Source organism: Hemicordylus capensis, chromosome 1 (genome assembly GCF_027244095.1).
Source record: "Hemicordylus capensis ecotype Gifberg chromosome 1, rHemCap1.1.pri, whole genome shotgun sequence".
NCBI classification, from domain to species: domain Eukaryota; kingdom Metazoa; phylum Chordata; class Lepidosauria; order Squamata; family Cordylidae; genus Hemicordylus; species Hemicordylus capensis.
This window is the reverse complement of record NC_069657.1, coordinates 220411213-220435405: the sequence shown is the minus strand read 5'-3', so window position 1 is coordinate 220435405 and position 24193 is coordinate 220411213. Positions and strand designations below refer to the sequence as shown.

The following is a 24193-nucleotide window of genomic DNA, read 5'->3' as shown; positions in this document are numbered from 1 at the left end:
AAAATAATCGATATAGCAATACCAGGGGATAGCAGAATAGAAGAAAAAGGAATAGAAAAAATCACAAAATACAAAGATCTACAAATTGAAATTGAAAGGCTGTGGCAGAAAAAGACCCAAATAATTCCAGTGGTAATTGGTGCCCTAGGTGCAATTCCAAAACACCATGAAGAGCACCTCAACATCATAGGGGCCACAGAAATCACCACCAGCCAATTACAAAAAGCAACTTTACTGGGAACAGCCTATATTCTGCAACAATATCTATAATAACAGCAACAACATTGATAATAAAATTCAGCCATCCCAGGTCCTTGGGAAGGACTCGATGTCTGTATAAAACAAACCAGTCAATAATACCTGTCTGATTGTGTAAATAAACAAATAATGATAATATGCAAAATGACATTTTGCATAGATTACACTTTTGGGAAAGTCCAAGAAATCAAAGATATGTAATAGAATTTTTTATTAATGTCCTTGCAAAAGGGAAGTAAAAGGACGTTTGTAAGATTTCAACTTCAAACATTATCCGCTGAATTGAATAATTACCATATATGGTAAATTTAAATCATAGTAAATTTGAATCTAAGAAAGGCTTTTTGCTTCTCTTGTTCATAATGTCATTTTGAAATGACTGACCTGATTATTGAGTGTTAAATAACAGTTAAAAATCTGTTGAGAACAAAATACTTTCTACTGTTGAGAACTTATACTTTATTACGGTCAAAGACCAGAACGTCAAATCAGTGATATAATCATCAAAATATCTACATAAACAGAAACATTGGTAACAGCAGTAAGATACGAAAATAAATATAGATGATACTTCTAAATTCCCATGACCAATTTGGTCAAAATCCTGGAGGAGCTGCAAGAATATGGTGAGCCCGTGAAGTTAAGAAATAAAATTTCGTAACTTGATATGTGACAGAGTCTTTATCAGCTAACATATATTTATCTGTCATATATGGTCCCCTGCTAACTGAGCAAAGAGGCACCTTTTAAAAGTGGTGATTCTCTTTATTTTGCAGGGGGAGAGTAATTGGTCCTATCCATCCCCAGCACAGCATCCCTTCATTGGCTGTTTCTGGTAGCTATCTTCTGTTTCTTTTTAGATTGTGAGCCCTTTGGGGACAGGGAGCCATTTTATTTATTCATTCATTCATTCATTCATTCATATGTAAACCGCTTTGGGAACTGTTGTTGAAAAGCGATATATAAATACCTATTTTATTAGTATTCAATATATTTTTTTAAAAATAATGGTTGAATCAACCTTAACCGAGAATCAGAATAAAACATGCATGATAAAAGAACATGAGCAATTGACTCAACCTCACTTGAATCACATGGACATAACCTCTGAGAGATTGGTATGTTACGATACCTACCCTCTAAAAGTACTGAGGGGAGGGCATTGACATAGGCCCTAGAGAAAGCTCATCGATACTTAGAGTGAGTGAAAAATAAGTAAGTTGCTGGATAAGATCTTAAAGATCTTAACGATAAAGATATATCTTAAAGATATATATTTGAAGTTTGACTTAGGTTGTGCTGGAAGTCCATGTCCCAAATATCTTTTGCCTTGCACATCCTAAAAATAAAAGGTGCTCTGGTGAAAGGCCATATGAGAGCAATTTACTTGTAATGTTCTTCCACCAGTTTGACCAATTGTCAAATATTAGGGAAATCAGCCCAACTGGACCTCGATTTAACCTTAGCCATGCTCATCTAAGTGTCAGAAAGAGATATCTTAAAAAGCCAGATTGCACTCTTTCAAGAGGCCCAAAGTTGGAATCAGAGTCTATCGTAACTGTGCCCCATATATTAATTGTGCTGTCTATTTCACCTTGAATAATTTTATAGCAGCCAGAAGGAAATTTCCTCCCTGTGTTTGGTGGAATCTTAAGATGGCCGCAGCACTTTTTTGGGCCAAGGAAGAAACATAATTGACTTTGGCAATCTTCCTTCTAGAAGCCTGGAAGAGAACTCCTAAATATTTGAAACAATTAATTTGTTCTATGTCACGGTTGTCTATACACCATTTATGAATCTTAGTGCTGTTAGAAAAACCATGACTTTCATTTTTTATGGTTAATAATTAACTGCTGCTCCTTGAAATGTTGAGTGAGAGCCTTAAGAGTTCTCCTGAGGCCAGTCTGGGTCTGTGACATAATAACAGCATCATCTGCACAGAGCAAAATAGGCAACCATTTATCCACCCATTTTGGAGCATGTAGATCTAACCCCTGCAGACATTTAATTAGAGAATTTATGTAAATATTGAACAGAAAAGGGGCTAGTATACAGCCTTGTTTGACACCCTTAAAGGTTGTAATTGTGTTAGAAAGCTGGCCAGCACAATTACACCTTACTAGCAACAACCATTCATCAGTGGTGGAATTATTTTATGGGAATTCTCCCATAAAAGAACCCTTGAAATTGAATTAAAAGCTGCCCTAAAATCTACAAATGCAGCAAACAGTGAAGAATTTGAGCTATGTGTATATTCTTCTATTACAGTATATGCTGTAAAATCAAGCAATGATCTGTGGTAGATCTTCTGGCTCTGAAACCCGCCTGTTCATCTTTAGTGTGTTCTATTGATCAAGCCAATTACAAAGTTTCCAGCACAAATGTCTGGCATATGATTTGCTGATTATATTTAAAAGACGTATAGGTCTTTAATTGGCAGGAACATATCTATTGTCTTAAAAAAAAAAAAATAGAGACCGCAATGGCCACACTCCAGTCATCTGGGAGGAGAACAACAACAGTTAAGAATATGTCCAGAATTTCTTCTTTAAAAGACCAAAATTTTTTTTTAACCTTTCCCCATGTAAAAAGTAGTGCATTCAGATAATTTTAGTGGCAGGATTCTTTATGCAAGGTTTGGTATCTGTAGGTCATCAGGAAATATATTTCACACAAATATATCATCCAAAATATGTAATAGATATATTTTGAAGAACTTACTTGTGCGAAATAAAGTCATACTTCCTGATGATCTGTAGATACCAAATTTTACATACACAGGGCGGGGAGGCATTGCAGAGCCTGACCGGCTGCCACACAGGGAGGAGATTCCATGTGCTGGCCACTGGCAGGTGTGCAGCTGGGACCCTCCGGGGAACTGGGGAGGCCAGGGCCTTGGACTTGAGCCCCGAGGTCTGGGCCTAATGGTGCCTCTGTGGATTAAGGATCCTCAGTGCCCAAGCATAATTTCTTTGGGTCTAACCTTGTAACATGCCCTCTCCTTCCAATCTCTTCTTCCTTTTGAAATACTGGGGGATTGATTGGTGTCCTTCTACTTCTTTTAGTTCCCTGTGTTTAAGCTTCTTACATTTCTGGTTGCCCAATTTGCATTTATATCCAGATGTGGCAATTTGGCATGTATGTAAATTTATAATCTATATTAATCAAGTGACAAAAGCCCTTGAGATACTGCTCCCTGTCTCTGGAATTCTGGTGTCAACTCGATGCACTCTGGAGACGTAACTCATTGGCCTAGTTCAGATGATCCAACAACCCAAGGTGTGTTGGATCGTGAACAAGCATGGAAGGAGTATGTGCTCTCTCTTCTGCCTCCCCTTTCCTCTCCTTATGTGTTCAGCTAAATGGAAATCTTTCTGGTTTATTAAGCCACAGCTTTCCAGGATGTCTGAGCAGGGAAACTGTGCTGTAAGAAGGATCCTCAACGTTGGGCCCCCAGATGTTCTTGGACTTCAACTCCCAGAATCCCCAGCCAAAGGCCACTGCAGCTAAAGATGCTGGGAGTTGAAGTCCAAGAACATCTGGGGGGCCAACATTGAGGATCCCTGCTGTAAGTGATCTTCGCACAAGCCAGGTTATTAACCTACGTTTTATTTTATTTGTTGCATTGCCTGCAAACTTGCCTAGGCCATTTACTGTTCTCACATATATTCTGGCTCCTTGATACCAGGCTACTTATCCTAAGCAACAATCCATGACCAACTAGATTCATAATCCCAGAATGTCATCTGAAGACTGCAAGCTGAGGAAAGGGGAAGTCCAGATACGCCCCAGCATTACCACCTTATGTCTGAAAGCAAAGTCACTTCTGCAAGAATACTTGCAAATATGACAAGGAGGGGAAGGGAGATTTTGTTGAAAGGTTTTGTTAATGAAATTGGGAAAGTGCCTACTGCAAGGTGTTACAAGTCTGTTGCTATGGTAACAGCAAATCAATAAGTTCCTGAAAGTTTTAGGTTTAAGAAAGGCACATTTTAAAACCATGGCTGTTACTTAAGTGAAGGGAGGAAGGGAACAGAAAGCATTCATGGGCATGACAGAAAGAAAAAAGAAGCACCATCATTGTGATGTACTAATTCCTTACATATCATACTAAAAATGCTTTGTAGCATTGCAAAAATATGACAGCAGTTTTACTGAACCATGAGATTGTTTTGAGCAGGAGAAAAACAACTCACCATGTATTCAAAGACTAATGTAAGGGTGTCTTTAGACTGGATGATGTCATGTAGGAGCACAATATTGGTGTGTTTCAGGCCCTTGAGGAGGGACGCTAAAGAAACATAGACAATAGTCAGACCAAGAGCTGCTATCAGTGGGAGAGGAAGCCATTTAAAAGCATGAATTGTTAAGCAGTCTTGTTAAAATAAACTGCCTGAGAAAACCTCCATGCCTGGAATTTGAAGCAGGAGCAATAACGAAGAAATCCTGTGTGACTGCATGTTGCAGACTACTTTCATTATTCTCAGTGGAAGTAAGCACACAATGTGCATGAGTCAGCAGTACCTCCTGTTCTGCAGTGTCACCATGCGATTTACAGGCAGGTCTGCACTGCCCACATGACACTGCAGGGCATGTCAGCAGGGGCATGGGGACAATGGAGCAGGGGAGGATGAGCGTCCCTCAGTTGCCAGGGTCTGAGGGAGCCACCAAGCACCCCCCTGCTCCTGACCCTCCCGCACCCTGACAGTGAGTTCACCGGCTGGGAGCACAAGGCACACCCCTCTCCTTCCCACGCTGGTTGGCCTGGGGCTCATTGAAATGCTGGCTGCCTCCAGGCTTCCCCCCGCCCCCAGGCAGAGAGGGGGGAAACCAAGCCAGCCAGCATTTCAATGAAACAGTGGCAGGGAAGGAGCCCTAGTGGCCACCCCCCCTGCACCCATGACATATACAGGGGGCCTGGTCAGTACCATTCAGCCCCGTTACCAAGTTTCCTCACCCCAGTCAGCGGTTCCTTGAAGGAGGAGGGGAAACTTTGCAACGGGGCTGAATAGCCGCATCCCAGGAGAGACCACTCCCCCTGCATCTGACATAGGGGGTGTGACTTGGGCATGCGCGCACTAATTCATTCACAGAAATCAATGAAGAAGGGAGCCGCCATTGGGTCCTTGTCCCACAGCTGCTGGCAAGCTCCCTATGTGCTTGCAGGTCAGCCACATGTCCCCACACCCTCGCAGCTTTCCTCATTAGTGGTACAAAGTGCAGGTCATGCCCTATGAGAAACTGAACAAAGTTGCCTGACAGATTCATAGAATGGGCTTTCTCAACTTTAAGACAGGCCAATGCTCAGCCCAGATATTTGTAACAAAAACACAAAATCCTCCAACTCCTTATTTATATTAGAATCCAGTCCTGCCTCTACACTCATTGCCCCAATAAGTTCTCAGAGTGTTTAATTACATCCAGGACCAGTAATGACACACCGTCCAAAATAGGAAAAAGAAGCAACAATCAGAGCATCATGAATATTTCTTTATTTCTAGAGGCTGGAATGAAGATGTTTATTCCCCCCCCCCTTCTCCTTAGTGTGGGAAAAGATTATCATTCCATTGGGACCCCAAGGCAGACTAAAGCAACAGTCTTAATGGTAAATTAAACAAGCTGTTTTAGATGTCATATCTCAGGGAGCATCTAAAGGTCTGAGAGAAATAATTAAGCACTTCATCAAAGATGTATGGTAAATCAGAGGCATCAAGAAAACTGCAGGCGTATTGCCCAGTGCTAGAATATCTTATAGCAAACAACCAAAGAAAGTGGGGTGGTGGTTGGGAGAAAAACTGTTCCCTCAGAAAAGTATGATACCACTTCAACAAAAAGAGGACACACATATATTACTAACCTAAAAGTATACATAAATGCAGTGTTTTTAAAGTACCCGTCTGACTAGATCTGCCAGGAAGGTACTGCTGACACCTATTTGAAGACTGACCTTTTTATTCAGAGCTTTAGCCAACGATTGGTTCTGCAGCTGTGCTCGTTTGATCTGTATTTTTACTGTATAATGTTTTTATGTATTATGCTTTTGTTACTGTTTTAAAGTTGTTTGGGGTCCTAGGATGAAGGTATGCAAATGTAAATAAATAAAAATAAATAATGGAGAATAAAATGAACACTCCACTATCCTGCACATTCTATCGCTTTTGTGTGATTCTCTTCTCCTCGAAAGAGTCATTTCTGTAAACTTACACACAACCACAGTGAGATGTCTGCCATATCTAAAAGCACATTCATCCCACACTGGAGGTTCTGAAGAACTTCATGGAAGCTGCCTTTGCATTTAGCCGGCTTATTTGCACAATGGTCATGTGACAGCCGGATCATCAGGAAGCAGGACTTCAGGACACTGTATAGTTCCTTGTCCCTTTCCATTAAATTCATGCAAAATAAGCATATGCATACTTGCATAATATATTAAGGTAGTAACACAGCTTTTATTGGCCCAGAATTTGGCTTACATTGGCACATTCTTTAAACACACAGAGAGAGTGTGTGTGTGTGTGTGTGTATACACACACACACACACACACACACATATATATATATATCCCTGCCCAGATTTCCCCACAGATCTGAAGTCTGAGACCACTAACTCTTAGTGCTTGCATGAAAAATCTCATTTTAAGTATGTGCTATTTTTACAAATTAAAAAACTGCCAAGGTTTGCAATGAAAGCAGCTTGGGTAGTTTTAGCTGTCAAAACTAAACTCGGTGCTTAATTTCTAAAAAGAAAGAGAAACACAGACGCCTGGCATAGTGGCATCTGCTCTGAGAGCCCTCCTTAATTCTATGTATGTAAAGGCAAGTGTTTGGTGGTAAGAGAAAGGCACTCTGTGCATGCCCAGAAACAGTTTATTACAAGACCCAGTTCTGGTACTGAAACCAGATTCAGAGGCTGAGCCCTGGCACAGATTAAACCCTTGGCTCATTTTCTATTCTTACCTTCTCTTATGGCTGTGAAAGGCAGCCCCTCCTCGATCCTCAGGTTGATGACTTTCAAAGCTACCAGCTGGCCATATATTCTAAATGGACAACAGATTATAACCAGTGAAGGCCCATACTTAACAGTACAATCTTTCAGTTATAGGAGAGTTGAGCCAAAAGGAGACTCCTTCAATTTATAGCCCTGATCATATGACTACACAGGGTATAGTGGAAGCATTAGAGGGAGGGAGCAGATTGCAATGACAGGCCCTGCCCCCTTCATGCTCCACCCCACTGACTGTCACACATTCACAGATTTTTCTGCACAGCGTCTATGAGCATAAGCCTGGTTCACATAGTCGCTCGTATCTAGGTTTCATGTGGATTACTGACATTAGTATGAATGTGTGAACCCACGACAGAGTGGTTTATAGCCTGAGATGAATCTGAGATTCCCATCTTGGTGTGGGCTCACACAATCACGCTAATGTCGGTAACTGACATTAAATCTAGATTTGAACTGTGTGAACCAAGCCATTGTAGATGCTCTCTGCACAACAGGATTGAGCAACTCCTACATATGTTAGCTGCTCAATATAGTTTAGTTTAGTATTTATTTATGGTCTTTGACCAAATGATTCAATATATGTAATGCAAATGTGTGTTGTAATAACAAAACTTCCCACAGTTTTCTAATGGGGATCAATGGAGTTAAAGCAGTCTACTATGCACTTCTTTAGATTCAGAAATCAATCTTCACTCCCCTGTCTGCAGGTGAAACACACACACTGATCCAGGCAGACGCAAATTCCACACTAGAAGCCCTTAACTCTCCTGAGGCATTGCTTTTCTACAATCAGGTTTTACAGTCAGAATTAAAATGATGGTTCCACACAGTCCTTATTGCATTATCTGGCCATGCCTGTCCCCATGGGCAAGATCCTTCTCTATAATACTTACTCAGAAGTCCCATTCAGCAACAGTCCCCTAGAATTAGAATGCCTAATTAGAAGTTTCCTCTTTGCAGCTTTTGCCTTCTCAGAAGGGGTACAGCTATAATTGAACAAAGTGGGGGGAGGGGACAAAGGCCCCCCCCCACTGGGACCGGGAGCCTGCTAGCTGAGCAACAGCTTCCTTTTTGCTCTCTCCCTCTAACCTCTCCAAAGAAAAAGAAGTGGGGCAGGGGCCCATCTTCACTTTTTATCCTAGGGCCCACTCCAAGCTTACGACACACTACCCTGTTCCTTAATGTGCGTGGCATTAGTGATGAGTTGCCTTTTAATTGCCCCACAATTAGTCAATTCCTCTTCTCTGTGGGGTGGGTAGAGGCTTTAATTACCGATTCCCTCTTCTTCTTTTTTATTTTTACAGTGAAATATTGCTTCACTTACACACACACACACTACTGAGAGGAAACTAGAAATTAACCTCTTCACCAAGCACAGAACAGAAACAGATTAATTAGGTGCAGTTAAGGACGCAATTTGATAGTGCTGTTTTGCTGTAAAATATTAGTGAATGGAAAGATGCATTTTCAGACTAATCAGATAGTGTGGGAGCAACATTAAACAAGTTATAAATGCAGGTTGATATAGGTTGCTGGGTGCACGGTCTTTCATGTCACAGAAACAGTATTTATGTACCTGGTGCTACAGAAACATTCAGATAGCATACTCTGCATTGTAGCAAATGTCCAAAATTACAGCCTGGCCATGTCCCCCAAACTCTTTTATGTTGAGAACTTCAGTCACCTTAAGTGGTGCAGTGGGCAAATGCTTGACTTAACAAGCAGAAGGTTGCCGGTTTGAATCCCTGCTTGTACTATATTGGGCAGCAGCTATATAGGAAGATGCTGAAAGGCATCATCTCATACTGCGTGGGCAGAGTCAATGGTAAATCCCTCCTGTATTCTACCAAAGGAAAACCACAGGGCTCTGTGGGCGCCAGGAGTTGAAATCGACTTGTTGGCACACTTTACCTTTAAGAGAGGGGAGCTGGTCTTGTGGTAGCAAGCATGACTTGTCCCCTTAGCTAAGCAGGGTCTGCCCTGGTTGCATATGAAAGGGAGACTATAAGTGTGAGCACTGGAAGATATTCCCTTTACGGGATGGAGCCGCTCTAGGAAGAGCAGAAGGTTCCAAGTTCCCTCCCTGGCTTCTCCAAGATAGGGCTGAGAGAGATTCCTGCCTGCAACCTTGGAGAAGCCGCTGCCAGTCTGTGAAGACAATACTGAGTTAGATAGACCAATGGTCTGATTCAGTATATGGCAGCTTCCTATGTTTCTTGGATAGCCCCTTCAGAACAAATTTAAGGTCCCTTTTAATAGCCCAGAAATCCAAAGATCAGACCTTTCATCTTAGCAATTTGGTTCTCAATAAACAATTCCCTGCATTCCAGAATGTTTCTAATAATATCTGTAACAGAAAATTTATTCTGTTAGTTTAAATTAATTGTACTCAATGAATTCCTGATACACAGAGTAAACATTGTGAATTTGATTAATCCAACAGGGGTTCCCCTATAAAACACTCACCTACTGATCCCCTTATATACTGTAGAGTGAGAACCTTCACTCAGCTTCTCCAGATTCAGGTAGGAGGAGGCATTTCCAAATGGGAGACCCCTTCTTTGCTAAAGTGTAGGAGGAAAATGTGTATTTGGTTATACATTTTTAAGAGGTCTTATTTATTAGAGAAACAATGGGTTGGCTAAGAATATGAAATGAATAATGGTATCTGCTATTGGGTCAATTTAGTATTATATAGAAATTAGTAAACTGTTGCACAAAAGGCTTCATGAGACAAACTGGACAGACACTTCATCCTCATTCAATTACAAGAATTTTCACAATCAACATTTGCTAATTTTCAAAAGAAATTAAGTGGGGCTCAAAGCTGCTAAGAAGTCACACTGTTTGACTTGTATCGCATCTACTAGGCTGCATTTTTTCAGCAGCACAGAAAGTATATTCTGTACATGCTTAAAGGAACTCTCTTCTTTACATAGAAATCAGAGTCCCGCCAACTTCAGCATGGAAAAAGGGCAACCCCATCAAGCCCCTTCCTGTGCAGAGTGACTATCCAAACAGTCCTCACATCATACTGTAAGATGGGGGAGAAAGCTGAGCTGGTAAGGGCTGGTGTGTTACTTGGGTTTGTTGACACCTGGAAGATGTAGTGAGCTCATTCTACCCCACCGCCCTGCAGGTAACACTACTTAATGGAGGCACCTTGCCAGAGGCAGGAGCCTTAGGCAAGAGCCAGAAGGCTCTTGGCCTTGGGCTCATAGCCTGAGGCACAGGAGTAGTAGTATCGCTGGGGAATACCTGGGGTCTGCAAGGATGGTAATAACCACATGCCTCTGCAAGCAGCCCTGCTCACCAAGCAACACCTCTGATGCATGCAGGAACCCACTTCCCAGTGGCCTGCGGGGTGAAGAGGACTTTGCTTTTAGTACTGTCCCTGTACTATAAATTCTACTTCGCCTTTCAATTCAGTCCACCTGTCGTGTTCTAACATGTGCCTGGGAAAGCAGGGAAGTGGGTGTAGTCTGGGGGCAGCTATTTCTCGGGTGGCGGGCAGAGGGAAATTTGGTGGTGGGAGTTGGGCAGGCTGTTACAGGGGGAAACGATCTAGGCAGCTGAGGCCTGTTCCATTTTCTGGCTCTTCTCTCAATCCTACAGGGAGTTCTGGGAACACTCCCTCAAGAATTAGGGTTCTGCTGTTGAATGCCAGGTCAGTCAATGCAAAACCATCTCTCATCCATGATTTAATTGTAGATGAGCATGCAGACCTGGTATGTGTGGTAGAGACTTGGTTGGGAGAGCTCAGTGGCGTGGGCCCCTCCAGCTCTGCCCTCCAGGTTTCATGATCTTACAGGTGCGGGAGTTTGACATAACTCCTTTGTCATGGACAGATCATCATATGGTGGGGTTTAGTTTAACTGCTTTGAACAACCTCTGCAGGGGTGGTGGACCAATTAGAATAGTCCGCCACCAAGGCTTATGGAGCTGCTCGGTTTCCAGAACAGCCTTTGGGGAGTTTCCAGTGTCCAGAACTGGTGACTCTGTTCAGGCCCTGGTGAATCTCTGGAATGTGGAGACAGCCCGGGCTATTGACATGGTCACTCCTAAATGCCCTCCTCAGCTTGGTGGAGCCCGTTCTGCTCCTTGGTTCTCCTTGGAGTTTAGGGCAATGAAACAACTTGGACAACGGCTAGAGCGACATTGGAGGAAGACTCATAATGAATCTGACCAAACACAGGCTAGAGCCCATTTTAGGGACGACTTTGTGGCAGTGGGGGAGGCAAAGAAATGTTTTATCTCCACCTCCACCTGCACAGTGAAGGCCAGCAGAGCTGTTTCATGTGGCAAAATGATTGCTTCACACAGGCCCCCAGGTGGTCAGGGAAGAACCATCAGCAGCCCACTGTGACCAGTTTGCATGTCACTTCACAGATAAAATCGCTCGCATTCGTGCCAATTTGGTCTCCGGGATTTTGGCAGTTCCAGGTGACATGCCTCGGCAACCATCTGGTCTGATTGTGATGGATTCTTTTCAGTTAGTGCAGCCTGAGGAAGTGGACAAGTTTCTAGGTGGTGTGCAGGCAATCATGCACTCTGGACCCTTGCCCTTCATGGCTAGTAAAATTTATTTATTTATTTATTAGAAACATTTAATATACCACCCACTCCAAAGACTCCAGGCGGTGCACAAAAACATGCAAAACAAGACAACATTAAAAATTACATTCTAAGTTAAAAACTAAATTAACTAACAAAAGAAGTTTAAAAAGAAATAGGTAAACTACAGGGCAAAAGCCTGGCGAAAAAGAAAGTCTTCAATAGAGATTTAAAAATAAGTAAGGAAGGGGCAAAACAAATCTGAAGGGGAAGAGAGTTCCAAAGAAATGGGGCAGCAACCGAAAGGGCCCTTTCACAGATCCTAGTGCCCTGAACCTCTCGGAAATCAGGGACCGACAAAAGGACCATCTGAGATGATCTAACTGGATGGGATGTAACTGGGTGAGAGAGGCGGGTCTGTAGGTAGATCTGCCAAGGAAGGTGGTTGGAGCCAATTATGCTTCTTTAAGGGAGGACAAGATGCCATCAAGCCTCAAGCAGGCAGTGGTAAGACCACTACTAAAAAAGCCCAGCCTTGATTCCACCATTTTTGATAAATATCTGCCTGTTTCTAACCTTCCCTTTTAAAGCAAGGTGATAGAATATGTGGTGTCTATGCAGCTGCAAAGAGCCTTGGATGATACAGATTATCTAGACCCTTTTTAATCTGGCTTTCACCCTGTGTTTGGGACTGAAACTGCCTTGGTTGCCCTGGTGGATGGCCTACGTCAGGAACCAGACAGAGGGAGTGCATCCCTGTTGGTTCTGCTGGACCTCTCAGAGGCATTTGATACCATTGACCATGGTATCTTTCTGGACTGCCTCTCAGGTATATTTATTTATTTTCTACATTTTATATCCCACTCTTCCTCCAAGGAGCCCAGAGCGGTTTACTACATACTTAGGTTTCTCCTCACACAACCCTGTGATGTAGGTTAGGCTGAGAGAGAAGTGACTGGCCCAGAGTAACCCAGCAAGTCTCATGGCTGAATGGGGATTTTAACTTGGGTCTCCCCGATCCTAGTCCAGCACTCTAAGCACTCTTCTCCTATTTGGGGGGGGGGTGGTTCAAGAAAGTGGTGCTGGGGGACTTCTGCTTGACTCCTTGGACTTTGGTCTTTGGGATCCCACAAGGTTCAGTCTTGTCCCCCATGCTGTTTAACATCTACATGAAACCACTGGGAGAGGTCATCAGGAGGTTTGGGCTGAAGTGTCATCAATAAGCAGATGACACTCAGCTCTGCATTTCCCTGACATCAGATCCTAAGGAAGCAGTGGATGTCCTGAACCAGGGGCTGGATGTGAGAATGGGCTGGATGTGGACTAGCAAACTGAGGTTGAATCCAGGCAAGACAGAGGTGCTACTGATCAGTAGGAAAGCCAGTTGGGATAGGGTGATTCAACCAGCTCTAGATGGAGTTGTACTCCCTTGAAAGAGCTATTGTACAGCTTGGGGGTGTTACTGGACCCAGCTCTGCTCTTGGAAGCTCAGGTGGAGGCAGTGGCCAGGGGTGCCTTTGCACAACTTCAGCTAGTGCACCAGCTGCAGCCCTTTCTCAAGAAGGCAAATCAGGCCACCGTTACCCATGCCTTAGTCACATTGTGGCTGGATTACTGCAATGTGCTTTATGTGGGGCTGCCCTTGAAAAATATTTGAAAGCTTCAATTGGTACAGAATGCAGCTGCCAGAATTCTCTCTGGAACTGTTCATTCAGAGCATATTACACCTATTCTGAAAGAGCTACAATGGTTGCCAATTTGTTTCCAGATCCAATTCAAGGTGCTGGCTATTACTTTTAAAGCCCTTAATGGCTTGGGTCCTGGATAATACCTGAAGGACAGCATGATTCCAAGGGTTTCTGCCCGCCCAACAAGATCGTCAGGGGGACCTTTGCTCTATGTGCCAATGTTGAGAGAGGCTAAATTGTTGTGCACATGGGACAGGGCCTTCTCTATTGTTGCCCCCAGACTCTGGAATGCTCTCCCAGTAAACATTCACTCTGTGACAACTGTGGCTGCTCTTAAAAAACAACAAAAGACTTTTTTATTTACTCAGGCTTTTACTTCCTAGAGGCTCTAGGTTTCTCAGCTTTCTTGTATTTATTTCTTTTTAATTGTTTCTTGGCGTTTTATGGCTTTACTATTTGATTGATTTTGAGGTTTTAAATGCAACTTTTGTGGAATGTTATTGTATTTTAACTTCTGCAAACTTCCTTGATATGCATTATAAAAGGCAGTATAAACAAACAAACAAATAAATAGAATAGAATAGAATAGAATAGGGTTCCCAATCTTGTTTGGGAATGAAGGGGAGTTGGGGCCCCAGTGGAGATGAAGGGGAGTTGGGGCCCCAGAAGTTATACTACAAAGCTGGGGACCCCTGCTGTAAGATTAAATATGTGAACCTGAAATAACTGCATATTTTTCCTCAGTTTATCCTTTCTTCCACTTCCCTCCACTTCTTCTTCTGTTATCCTTGTGTCGATTTTAGATTGCAAGTCCACTGGGACAGGAATCTGTTTTCTCATTACTTATAATGTGCTATATATGTGAACTGGACTATATTAATAACAATAATATACTTCACACATTGCAGGTCTGAGCTTAGGCATCAAAACCTTGTTCTGATCAGAGACAGTCCTCTTGATTCAAGTGGAACCGGATTGCAGGTTACAAATGTTTACAAGCAGTGGGTAAGAGCAGTCCACACACAAAACATTTAGCAGTTCCGATGCAAGGCATGTCTTCACTGGTTGTGTGCTGTTATACTGGCACTGCTGGGGCAGTATAATTGCTCTTCCCCTGCAGTGGAATGCAGGAGAATGTTTGGTATGTTCCAAGGAGCATGCTCAGCTTGTGCAGGGCAACAAAAACCTCAAAAGAGTTTCTCAGAATAAAAATTGCTTATAAAAGTGTTTCTTACTACAAGTAAGTAACTAACCAACCAACCAACCTTCTTTGCCATGTAATTAACATTATACCTTGCATTCTGCCTGTTGAAAAGCAAGCTTTCAGATGTCTTCCCAGACAAAACTCGAGCCAATAAAGCAGATTTTACCTACATGGCATTTCTTTTTCTCTAAGGCAAGTCTAGCAACACAGCCCTCTACTTACAGTGTTTATTTTGTGGCTTATGGTTAGTAATTGTTATGATTGATATTATCTATGATTCTAATTGATTGTTGGCTGCACTAAACCTTTGGGACAGGCTGGGCTACACATTCAAATACATACATGATAATAAATGTTGTATTTGAATCACTCCATGCAATGCACACTCACCCACTGGAATCTCTCTGCAAAACCCTGCTCCTGGGAAGGATCACTGAGACGGCGTTGCCTTGATCTTCCAGCTTTTTGTGCCTGAAGTGTGTGGAACCATTGTGGCTGGAATGAATTCACTGTCTGCAGCGTTTTGTTTGGTTCTGTTAGCTGGCAAGGTGAAAAGGCAAACAAGGACAAAAATAATATCTGATATTATCTATTTCCTTTCTTCACCTTTTCTCACTTCTGACTCAATGAGGGTTTCCCTCACAGGGCAAATAGCAACTACAGAGGGGGCCGTCTGCAATGGGGCAATGCCAATGGGTTAAAATCCCCCTCCTCCTATGGTCCTGATTTGGATTTCCCCCTCTCCCCAAGTACTGAGGAAATAAAAACCAAGCATGCCAGAGTCAATCAGATTATTAATGTAACATGTAGATTGGTCCTCAGTGTGGAACTACTCATGATGAGGGAAACACAGCATTCTTAACCCTGTATTTGTCTCTTAACACTGATTGACTGGCATTTGTAGGGAAGAATTAGCAGTTTTAATCCTCCCCACCATAGATTCCTCCCTGCAAATACCTTCAAGGCATTTCTCCCCCAGCCAGGCTTCAAAAACTGAAAAACAGGGGGAAACACTCTGGGGGGTGGAGGAGGGTATTGGCAGGCAAAAGGGTGTTAAGCACCCTTCTTACACACCAATTCTTCTCCCACAAAAGTGCTCCCTCTTGTTATCCCAGCAAATTCAGGAGTGGAAACAAATGTTTCCCAAGCTAATGTGTAGTTCCACCTGAACTAGAAAAGTACAATGCTATTATTGGGGACATTGTCTCAGTGAAGGTAAAACTTGTCCTCCATCCATGACAACTGATGGCCCTGTCCTTGTTGACAGAGATCTTGTTGATGTTTCTCTGTGTGTAAAGTGCACAGAGGCATATTGTGCCTTGGCTAAGGAACAGTGCACTATAAAGTCCTCTCTCCACACACATCCTACCTTCCATGACAGGTATTTGACCAATTTTAAATACTTCTCTATCCAATAAATATTATCTTACTTTTGCAAATGTTTCTTCTTTTATGGGACTGACATAACTACCAAGACTCTGATCTGGAAACTTCCAGTAATACGTTCCATGGAAAACTTACCCCAAAATAATGTCAGATTCAGGGCCAGCTCCCTGCCCCCCTCCACCTGGGTAGGTCCTGAGAGATTATTTGCTACTACCACACAAAGGCTATGAGCACAGAGGTGGTCTCAAGGATCAACATTAGGGCCCTAAGCAATTGTCCAATTATCCCAGTTCCTAACACCAGCCTACTCAGAACCCTCAGGCTATCTAGAATACTACATACCTTCAAAACACATTCCATTTCCCTAGACTGAAAACTGTCCTGCTGCCGTGAACTTTCTGCCTCTTCACAACAACATTTGCAGGTTGGGTCAAAAGCATTTCCACACAGGACGTCTCCCATATTCTCCTGTCTTCTGACTGCTTGATTTTTCCCCTCCCTCTTGTTATGTTTTTCCTTCAATTTGCCAGAGAATAGAAAAGCATGAATGTTCATATGACTTGCATGAGGGCTCTGCCACAAGTGGTCTTATGACTTAAAAAACTTTTTCTCCCACATCTTAAACTCACTTTTCCACATTCATCTCCTGCAGATCTACCTTGTTTTTAATTAACATGTTTCTGAAACCTCCCATACCTATAATCAGTGACCTGTTAAAATGGAATCTTATTTCAGTTGAATTATTGATAATATTGATATCTTAATATGGATCATTCTCTCAATTATATGTCTCTTCCTGTCACGCCACAGCTCTGTAAAAAAAAAAAATCCATATTCTGCAAAAAGTCAAATATATGGGGTTCAGAACAAAGCATTTAATTGGACCAAGTTCACGTAAAAATTAGCAAACTTACATACATTATTGTAATATTAATTTACATAATTTGAGAGCTAAATTGGAGGGTGCAGAACTTAGAAATGTAAACACTTGCATAATGCAACAGGGTTTTAAAAAATATTTTATATTTCTGTAAAATAAATGTTGGACATATTTCTATACTGTTTACAGCAGAAACATTACCTTTTGCTATTCTGTATTCTACAGCCTTTCATCTGTGTATGGCACTTAGTGAGACTAATCAACATGAGTCTGCTTAACTCCTCTTATATTCCATTTTAAGACTTGCAGACTTAATTGCAGACTTTTAGGCAGAGGTGCACCTATGTAATTATGGAGCCTGGACCTAAAGGCCTTTGGAGGTCCCCCTCCCCTGCAAATTAAGCATCATCATGCTCGGACAGGAGACCACACCACTCAGGACAGACTAAAGAGGATTTGGGGGCTCCAGGGGCTGTGGATGACCTGGATTTCAGCCCGTAAGTCCAGGGGTAAGAGCACTTCCACTTTTAGGGCGATTACAGTGTCCATCTACCACTCCTCCCCCCACACACTTTCAGCTGCTTAGTAACACACACCCTTCATTAGTCTGAATGTCAACCAGTATCTTTTTGTTTGGTTCCATTAAAAGGTATTACTAGCTTATGCCCCCGCCCGCCATCCCCAAATGCCAATATGACTATCTGTTATTTTAGTACACTACAATGTTTCCTGTACATAAATCATGTGAAATGTTAAAGAATGAAACATAAGAACAGCCCTGCTGGATTAGGCCCAAAGCCCATCTAGTCCAGCACTCTGTTTCATAAAGTGGCCCACCAGATGCCGCTGGAAGCCACAGGCAGGAGTTGAGGGCATGCCCTCTCCTGCTGTTACTCCTCTGCAACTGGTACTCAGAGGCATCCTGCCTTTGAGGCTGGAAGTGACCTTTAGCCCTCCAACAAGTAGCCATTGATAGACCTCCCCTCCATAAAGTTATCTAAACCCTTCTTAAAGCCATCCAGGTTGTTGGCTGTCACATCTCGTGGCAGAGAATTCCACAAGTTGATTATGTGTTGTGTGAAAAAGCACTTCCGTTTGTTGGTCCTAGATTTCGTGGCAATCAATTTCATGGGATGACCCCTGGTTCTAGTGTTATGGGAGAGGGAGAAGAATTTCTATCCACTTTCTCCACACCATGCATGATTTTATAGACCTCTATCATGTCTCCCTGCAGTCGTCTTTTTTCCAAACTAAATTGCCCCAGGTGTTGTAACCTTGCCTCATAAGAAAGGTGCTCTAGGCCCCTGATCATCTTGGTTGCCCTCTTCTGCACCTTTTCCAGTTCTAGAATGTCCTTTTTTAGATGTGTATGCAAGTATGCAAAGGTACAAGAAAAGTTCTTCTTCAACTTTTCATTAGCTTTACATGATTTTCCACTTTACTTTATGAGAAATAATGGTACATGAGGCTGGGATACAGCAAAGATACTGCTGTGTTGGCATTGCACACCAGAGCCACTTTGCCCACAGACAGGAATAGGCAAGGAAACAAGGAATTAGGAAACACTCACAACTCATCTATATCATAAATTTAAACAGGTTTAAAATTATGACTTTCTGCAAAAAGCCATGGAAATTGTAATTTTGGCAGAGTGCTGAAAATTCCATATTAGGGGTCCCTAGGCCCTTAGCAGTACTCAAGTTTTTCTTGATTGCAAGTATTGAACATTAAATTGGTTTGAATATAGTAAAAACATAAAATACAGGTGAAAGGATACGTACACACAGCCAGATTTGAGGACTGGGTTCACAACTTGCTTGAATAAGCAGACATGAAAAATGGGCCCTTGTCAAGGCAAATAAATTAGTTAAATGGTCAGAAATTTGGAATATTTTCTTTGAGCTGTACCTATAAGAGCCTTTTTAACTTACATATATCCAGAGATACAAAGGTGTGTTTGTCTTTCCTTTCTTTCTTCTGTCTTTATCTTTCTTCTCTTTCTTCCCTTCTATTTCTCCCTCTCTCTCACTTTCCCCCAGCTGTTGGGGGGAAGGAGGTGGGTTCGGGTTGGGCAGGGTGGGTTTGGGGAGGAGGGGCTACGGGGTATGTGTGCATACCTGCCAACATGTCCCTATTTTCTCATTCAGGTGAATGGGAAAATAGAGACATGGCAGGTATGGGAATGGCCAAGTTGTAAATCACATAATGGCTTGCAATAAAAATTGTTAATAATTTTTAAAAGTATAGGTGAAAGTGTAAGAAATTGAATTAATTAAACTGGAACCTAAGTGTTTTCCTCTGGACCCGGTCATAAACTCAGCAGAGACACCTGAATTCAGAAGACTAGATCCTCCTAGGCTTGCCATTTTATTGATCCACAAGAAAATGTCAAACTCAATTGCTTCCATAATTATAATAGGAAATATTTATTTGAGACTCGCCACAATCCAAGGACAGAGCACAGTAGAACAGTGCAATTGTTGAATCAGCCAGCTGACACTGCCCAGACTTCCAGTGAAGATCAAGCTTTTGTTGAGGGCTGACTTTAAATAGATTGCAGCAAGGGAGCTGCTCTGTAGGGATGGGCCTGGACCGGTCCGGAGGCCATCGTAAAGGCCTCCGGACCGGTCCGGACCTTGGTGGTTCGGTTCCGGGGTAGCTTTAAGAGCGGCGGGAGGGTTTACTTACCCCTCCCGCCGCTTTCCTGCTCTGGCGCCGTAATGTTCAGAGTAATTGGGGCAGCAGGATACCTCCCTGCCGCCCCTTCCCCGCTGCTGCTCTGCAAACTTCCCAGTAGTCCTTTGTGCATGCGCACGTCAGAGATGCGCACAATGGACTACTGGGAAGTTTGCAGGGCAGCAGCGGGGAAGGGGCGGCAGGGAGGTATCATGATCAGGGCATGAACTAGAGGTTTTGCCAAGGAGGCACATTCTGGGAGTATGGAGACAAGCATTAGAAGTGAGACTGTGGTAGCTGCAGAGAATAGGGAAACCATGGCATGTTTGAATGCCATAGGGAAGCAGCTCAAGGGAAGATAAATTTGATTATGATGTAGAACTACTACTGACTACTGCAACCTTATCTTTGCTGTTCTTCCATTGGCTCACCTCAATCCCCTTGTCTCCATCCAACCCTTTGCTTCTAAAACCATTCACTGCTTGTTGCTGGGAGAGAAGACGTCCCCACTTCATTCTTTAAATCCCTGGCCTGAGCCTCCTGTTTACTCTGGATCCAATGCAAGCTCCTTGTCCTTGCCTTCAAAGGACTCCATCATGGCCTTGCCCCTCCTCCATACATGTCAGCTCTCATATTCCATGTTGGCTGTTTCAGCTCCAACCCCCCAAAGCCTCCTACTCTTTCAAATGACTCCACCCTTTCTCACTTGCTGCCCATTATCCTTATGTTTGGAACTGCTTCCTGGATTACCTATGTGCATGTCTCCTTTTTTATTTCCTTTCAATCCCGAGATCTTAAAACCCACCTTTTCAATGAAGCCTTTATCACAATCAATGCCTTAGTCCATTCCCTATGTACATATACTCAGTTTAATACATGTAGCATATTCTTCCCATTCATTCACCCCTGCCTTGGTTTCCCTTCCTCGATCACCCTTTTTTCAGTGTAAGCTCCTTGCTTGGGACAGGAATCTGTCCTTCCCTTATTTGTAAAGTACCATGTATGTGGGCGTCACTATATAAACAAACCAATAGATATCATGAGAGGGAGGGGCTCCAAATTTGATCAGAAAAGCAGCACTGGGGGAGGAGATTGACTTTTATTAGAGAATGTTTAACACATGGTTTACAAGAGCAGTAGTGAATAGAGTTTCCCGATAAAACACGGCCGCGTACTAACGAATGTGTGGTTGCAAAGGCAGAGAGAATACATCACTGTACGCAAGTCCCTACGGGTTTGGGTAGAGTCCGGTTAAAGGAGTTCAGTGAGTGTCCAAAAGGCCCAAGGGAGGGACGAATCCCAGCCTGACCTTGCGTGTGGCCGGCAGGGCCGTGCCAGTCTTCTTCTGCCAATTGCAGCCTTATTTAACACTTCTCTCACCACCACCACCACCCACGCCATTTCCCTAATCAAATCTCCTTCCTTCCACCTAACATAAACCCTGACCCTGCAGTGAAAATAATGAGTACTTTTGCAGCAATTTATGCCAATGAAAGAAACCCAGGAGTCTTTAAAAAAACAACTTTCTTTTTCATATCCACACATATGTCGCCCGCCATGAAGTTGTCCTTAAGATTTTTAAAGGTGCTTTTTGCGGGGCGGGTGTGTGTGTGTGTTACTGCAGCCTTTAAAAAATAATAACGTTGGCATTTTCACAAGTTCCGTAGCTTGACAGCCGCCTGAATTCATCGCAATTGTCGGGTTGTGTGTGTGTGTGTGTCATCACCAGGCATCGTCTCGGACAGCCAACTTGCTGGATCTGGTCAATGAGTGGATAAGAGACCACTTTGAAACCTCCTTTAGGTTGCCTTGAGTGTCCTGGTAGAATATGAAAATTAGATTAATAAATGAGATGACCATGGCGTCCCCCACGGGTACTTGACCCACCTCCACTGCATAACGCGAATTAATTTCCCTGCATAAAGACTGGTCTTCCCACTCCAAGTCGGCAGAGCGTTTAGGCTAACGCTCTTTACACTAGTTTGTCCCACTCGAGGCTCCGTCTGTGCGCTCACCAAAGCCTACCCCCTCCTCTCTTTTCGGCCTCTACTATTTCTCACCCGCCAAGGGCCGGGAGGCTGGTCCCTCCCCTCCGCCCCACCAGGACCCGCCCCCTTTCCTCTTTACGTGAATCAGCTGATTTACGCGTCGCTAGAAGCCGGCGGGGATCTTGGCGGTTAAAGCGAGTCGCGCGGGTCCAGGTGAGAGACTAGAGAGACACAGGGAGCGCCTGCTGCGTGGCCGGGAGGGGGGAGGGAGCGTGGGGAGGGCTGGCGCTACCACCCCGCGAGCGCTGGGATCCTAGCAACCAGAGTTCCAACCGCCAGTCGTCTCCGTACCCCTCCTCCAGCGCGCGAGATGGGTGCGGAGTAGAACTAGAGCCAAGCTCGGGAGTGAAACTTAAGTCACGTGCTCATGACGGCGCGTGTTGTGTGTCCGTGCGGCGTGTGGAAAACAGCTTCTTCACCTGCCTGTCGTCATGTTCCTCCTATTCGCATCCTTTCTGTTGATGTGGCCATTCTTTGAGTCCCCTCAGCCTGTTTGTCATACAGGCTGACTGAATGATGTGTTGTCTCTCTGCAGAGAATAGGGCCTCCCTTACCTGCCTTCTTTTGCCATGTTAGCTCTATACACTGGGCATATAGAAGCGTCGATGTCACCTCGTGAGCATTTGGCCCTTACCCATCCTGAAGGGAGGGGAGTTGTTTCCATTCCATTCTCCCTCACAATTTTTAGGATTTAGCGATCACTGATTAAAAAAAAATCCAGCTGCTTATCTGTCAGTGTTACAGTTATTAGCAGGGACTCTTGACTCTGCACCTGCAGCAGCATCACACATTACCTGTTTCCTTTAAGCCTTTTTGACCCCCATCCCCTGGCCTGTTGTCCAGCATAATAATCAAAATATATCTGCTGTCTCTTTCACATGCCCTAGATATGTGTGACTCTGTGTCTAGTGTAGTCTTTTTCATGGAAAAACAAATACCTGGCAAAGTATCAAGCTGCAATAAGATCCTTCTTGTCACCTGGGATAAGGGGCTTTCCAAATAAAACTTATTTTTCAGAGATGAGTATTGCTTGCGTTTGCTGCTATTTTGATTCTTAGAAGCAATCTTAAATGATGCCTCTGTTGCTACTTAATGAAACAAGAAAAGCCAGCCTTACTGCTCTGAGAGACGGTTCTTTTACAAATATAATTTGCAAAAATATGCAGGTTAGCTCCAAGCAGATGATTGTGCAGCCTCAAAGGGTCTGGGATTATATATTTAAAAAGGGAAGAAAATATTTCACATGGCCGGTAGAACTCTAAATGGCATGAGTAAATAGAGGGAGAGACTTGTTCAGTGATAATATGGGCACCAGCCAACTGATTCACAGGCAGGAAGTCTCCAAATACTAGTTACAGAGGAGCAATGGCAGGAGAGGGAGCACTCCATATTCTGGTTATGTGGCTTCCCAAGGCATCTGGTGGTGGACTAGATAAGCATCAGGATGCTGGACTAGATAAGCCTTAGATGAGATGCAGCACAGCTGCTCTTGTGTACTCATGGTACTAGTCTAAGTGCCATTTATACAACACAACAGGTGAAATAGTTCTTTTTGCTGAGGGAAAGAATATTTTTTCAGAAACTGCAAAGACCTTCCACGACAGCCATATTTTCTGAGAAAGGCTCTCATTCCTGGGGCTGTTAAATCAAATGGTAAAAAAATTAACAACCAAAACTTCCGATCTGATCTTCAAAAAAGAGAGAGAGAGAAACTTAGAATTTGAAATGAGACTTCTGAGTTGGCTCTGTTTGCCTTCTCATTACTTCTTGATAGCCATCGATATGACTTTCAAGCTTTCACCAACAACAATAATGATATGTAGGCAACTTTAAAAAAAAAGTCTAGAGACTTGTGAAATGTAGCAAGCAAGTCACATATGTTGAATGTTGTAGCACATTCATGTTCTTTGTTTTTCCCCCCTCTTTCTGCATGAGGCCTTAATGGAAATATAACTAGTCAGCCAGTTTTTGCCATAGCCTTTTATTTATTCTAAAGAGAGGAAATATATATTCTCTGGGATGACTCTCATCCCCCCTTCAGTTGCAAGCACTTGATTCAGATGAGTGGTAGGTGTGATTTCTCCTATAAGCTTGCAACACTGTACCCCATGTGTCTGAAGGTTGCCTGAATCACCCTCACTCTTTGAGTCCCTGTGCTATAGTCATATTGAGGACTGCATCAGATGTTTCATTTCCTTGTTTAGAATTTTAAAAACATCTGGGAATTGGCTAGGAAGTCACTTGATAGCCTGCATTTTTGAAGTTGGCATGGTGCTCGGTAAATATGACATTTTGAAAAGCTCCTGGGATCACCTTCTCTGTCACACACATCTTATTCTAGCATCTGTCCACTCTGATGTCACCAGGATCCTCATATTTGGTTCTGTACTCACCATCAGTTTATCAAAAGTAGTGAAACGCAGAAGCAACCTTATTTGAACTATCCTGGGGTGGTGGGGATAATTTCCTGTTCAACAGGTTTTTCCCCTGCAC

At 43.2% G+C, this 24193-nt stretch overlaps 2 protein-coding genes across 11 annotated transcripts in view; one reads left to right on the top strand and one right to left on the bottom strand.

Moving 5' to 3' along the window:
• Window positions 1-21773, bottom strand: part of CDK15 (cyclin dependent kinase 15) — a 101265-nt gene extending 79492 nt beyond the window's left edge. For 2 of the 4 annotated variants that reach the window (XM_053280162.1, XM_053280182.1), the window contains exons 1-6: window positions 21540-21758; window positions 16439-16612; window positions 15101-15250; window positions 9731-9828; window positions 7216-7295; window positions 4455-4549 (exon numbers count right to left, since the gene is read on the bottom strand). In XM_053280162.1, coding sequence (XP_053136137.1) covers window positions 4455-4549; window positions 7216-7295; window positions 9731-9828; window positions 15101-15250; window positions 16439-16558 — 543 coding nt within the window. In that variant the 5' untranslated portion in view covers window positions 16559-16612; window positions 21540-21758. Of the gene's footprint in view, window positions 1-4454; window positions 4550-7215; window positions 7296-9730; window positions 9829-15100; window positions 15251-16438; window positions 16613-21539 lie in introns of all 4 variants that reach the window. The other 2 variants (XM_053280191.1, XM_053280172.1) reach the window with 2 other exon arrangements.
• ALS2 (alsin Rho guanine nucleotide exchange factor ALS2) overlaps window positions 21703-24193 on the top strand; it is a 98439-nt gene continuing 95948 nt past the window's right edge. For 5 of the 7 annotated variants that reach the window (XR_008312509.1, XM_053280047.1, XM_053280039.1 and 2 more), the window contains exon 1: window positions 21703-21853. The gene's annotated coding sequence lies outside the window, so the exon portion shown is untranslated. The remainder of the gene's footprint in view (window positions 21854-24193) is intronic. The other 2 variants (XM_053280029.1, XM_053280019.1) reach the window with 2 other exon arrangements.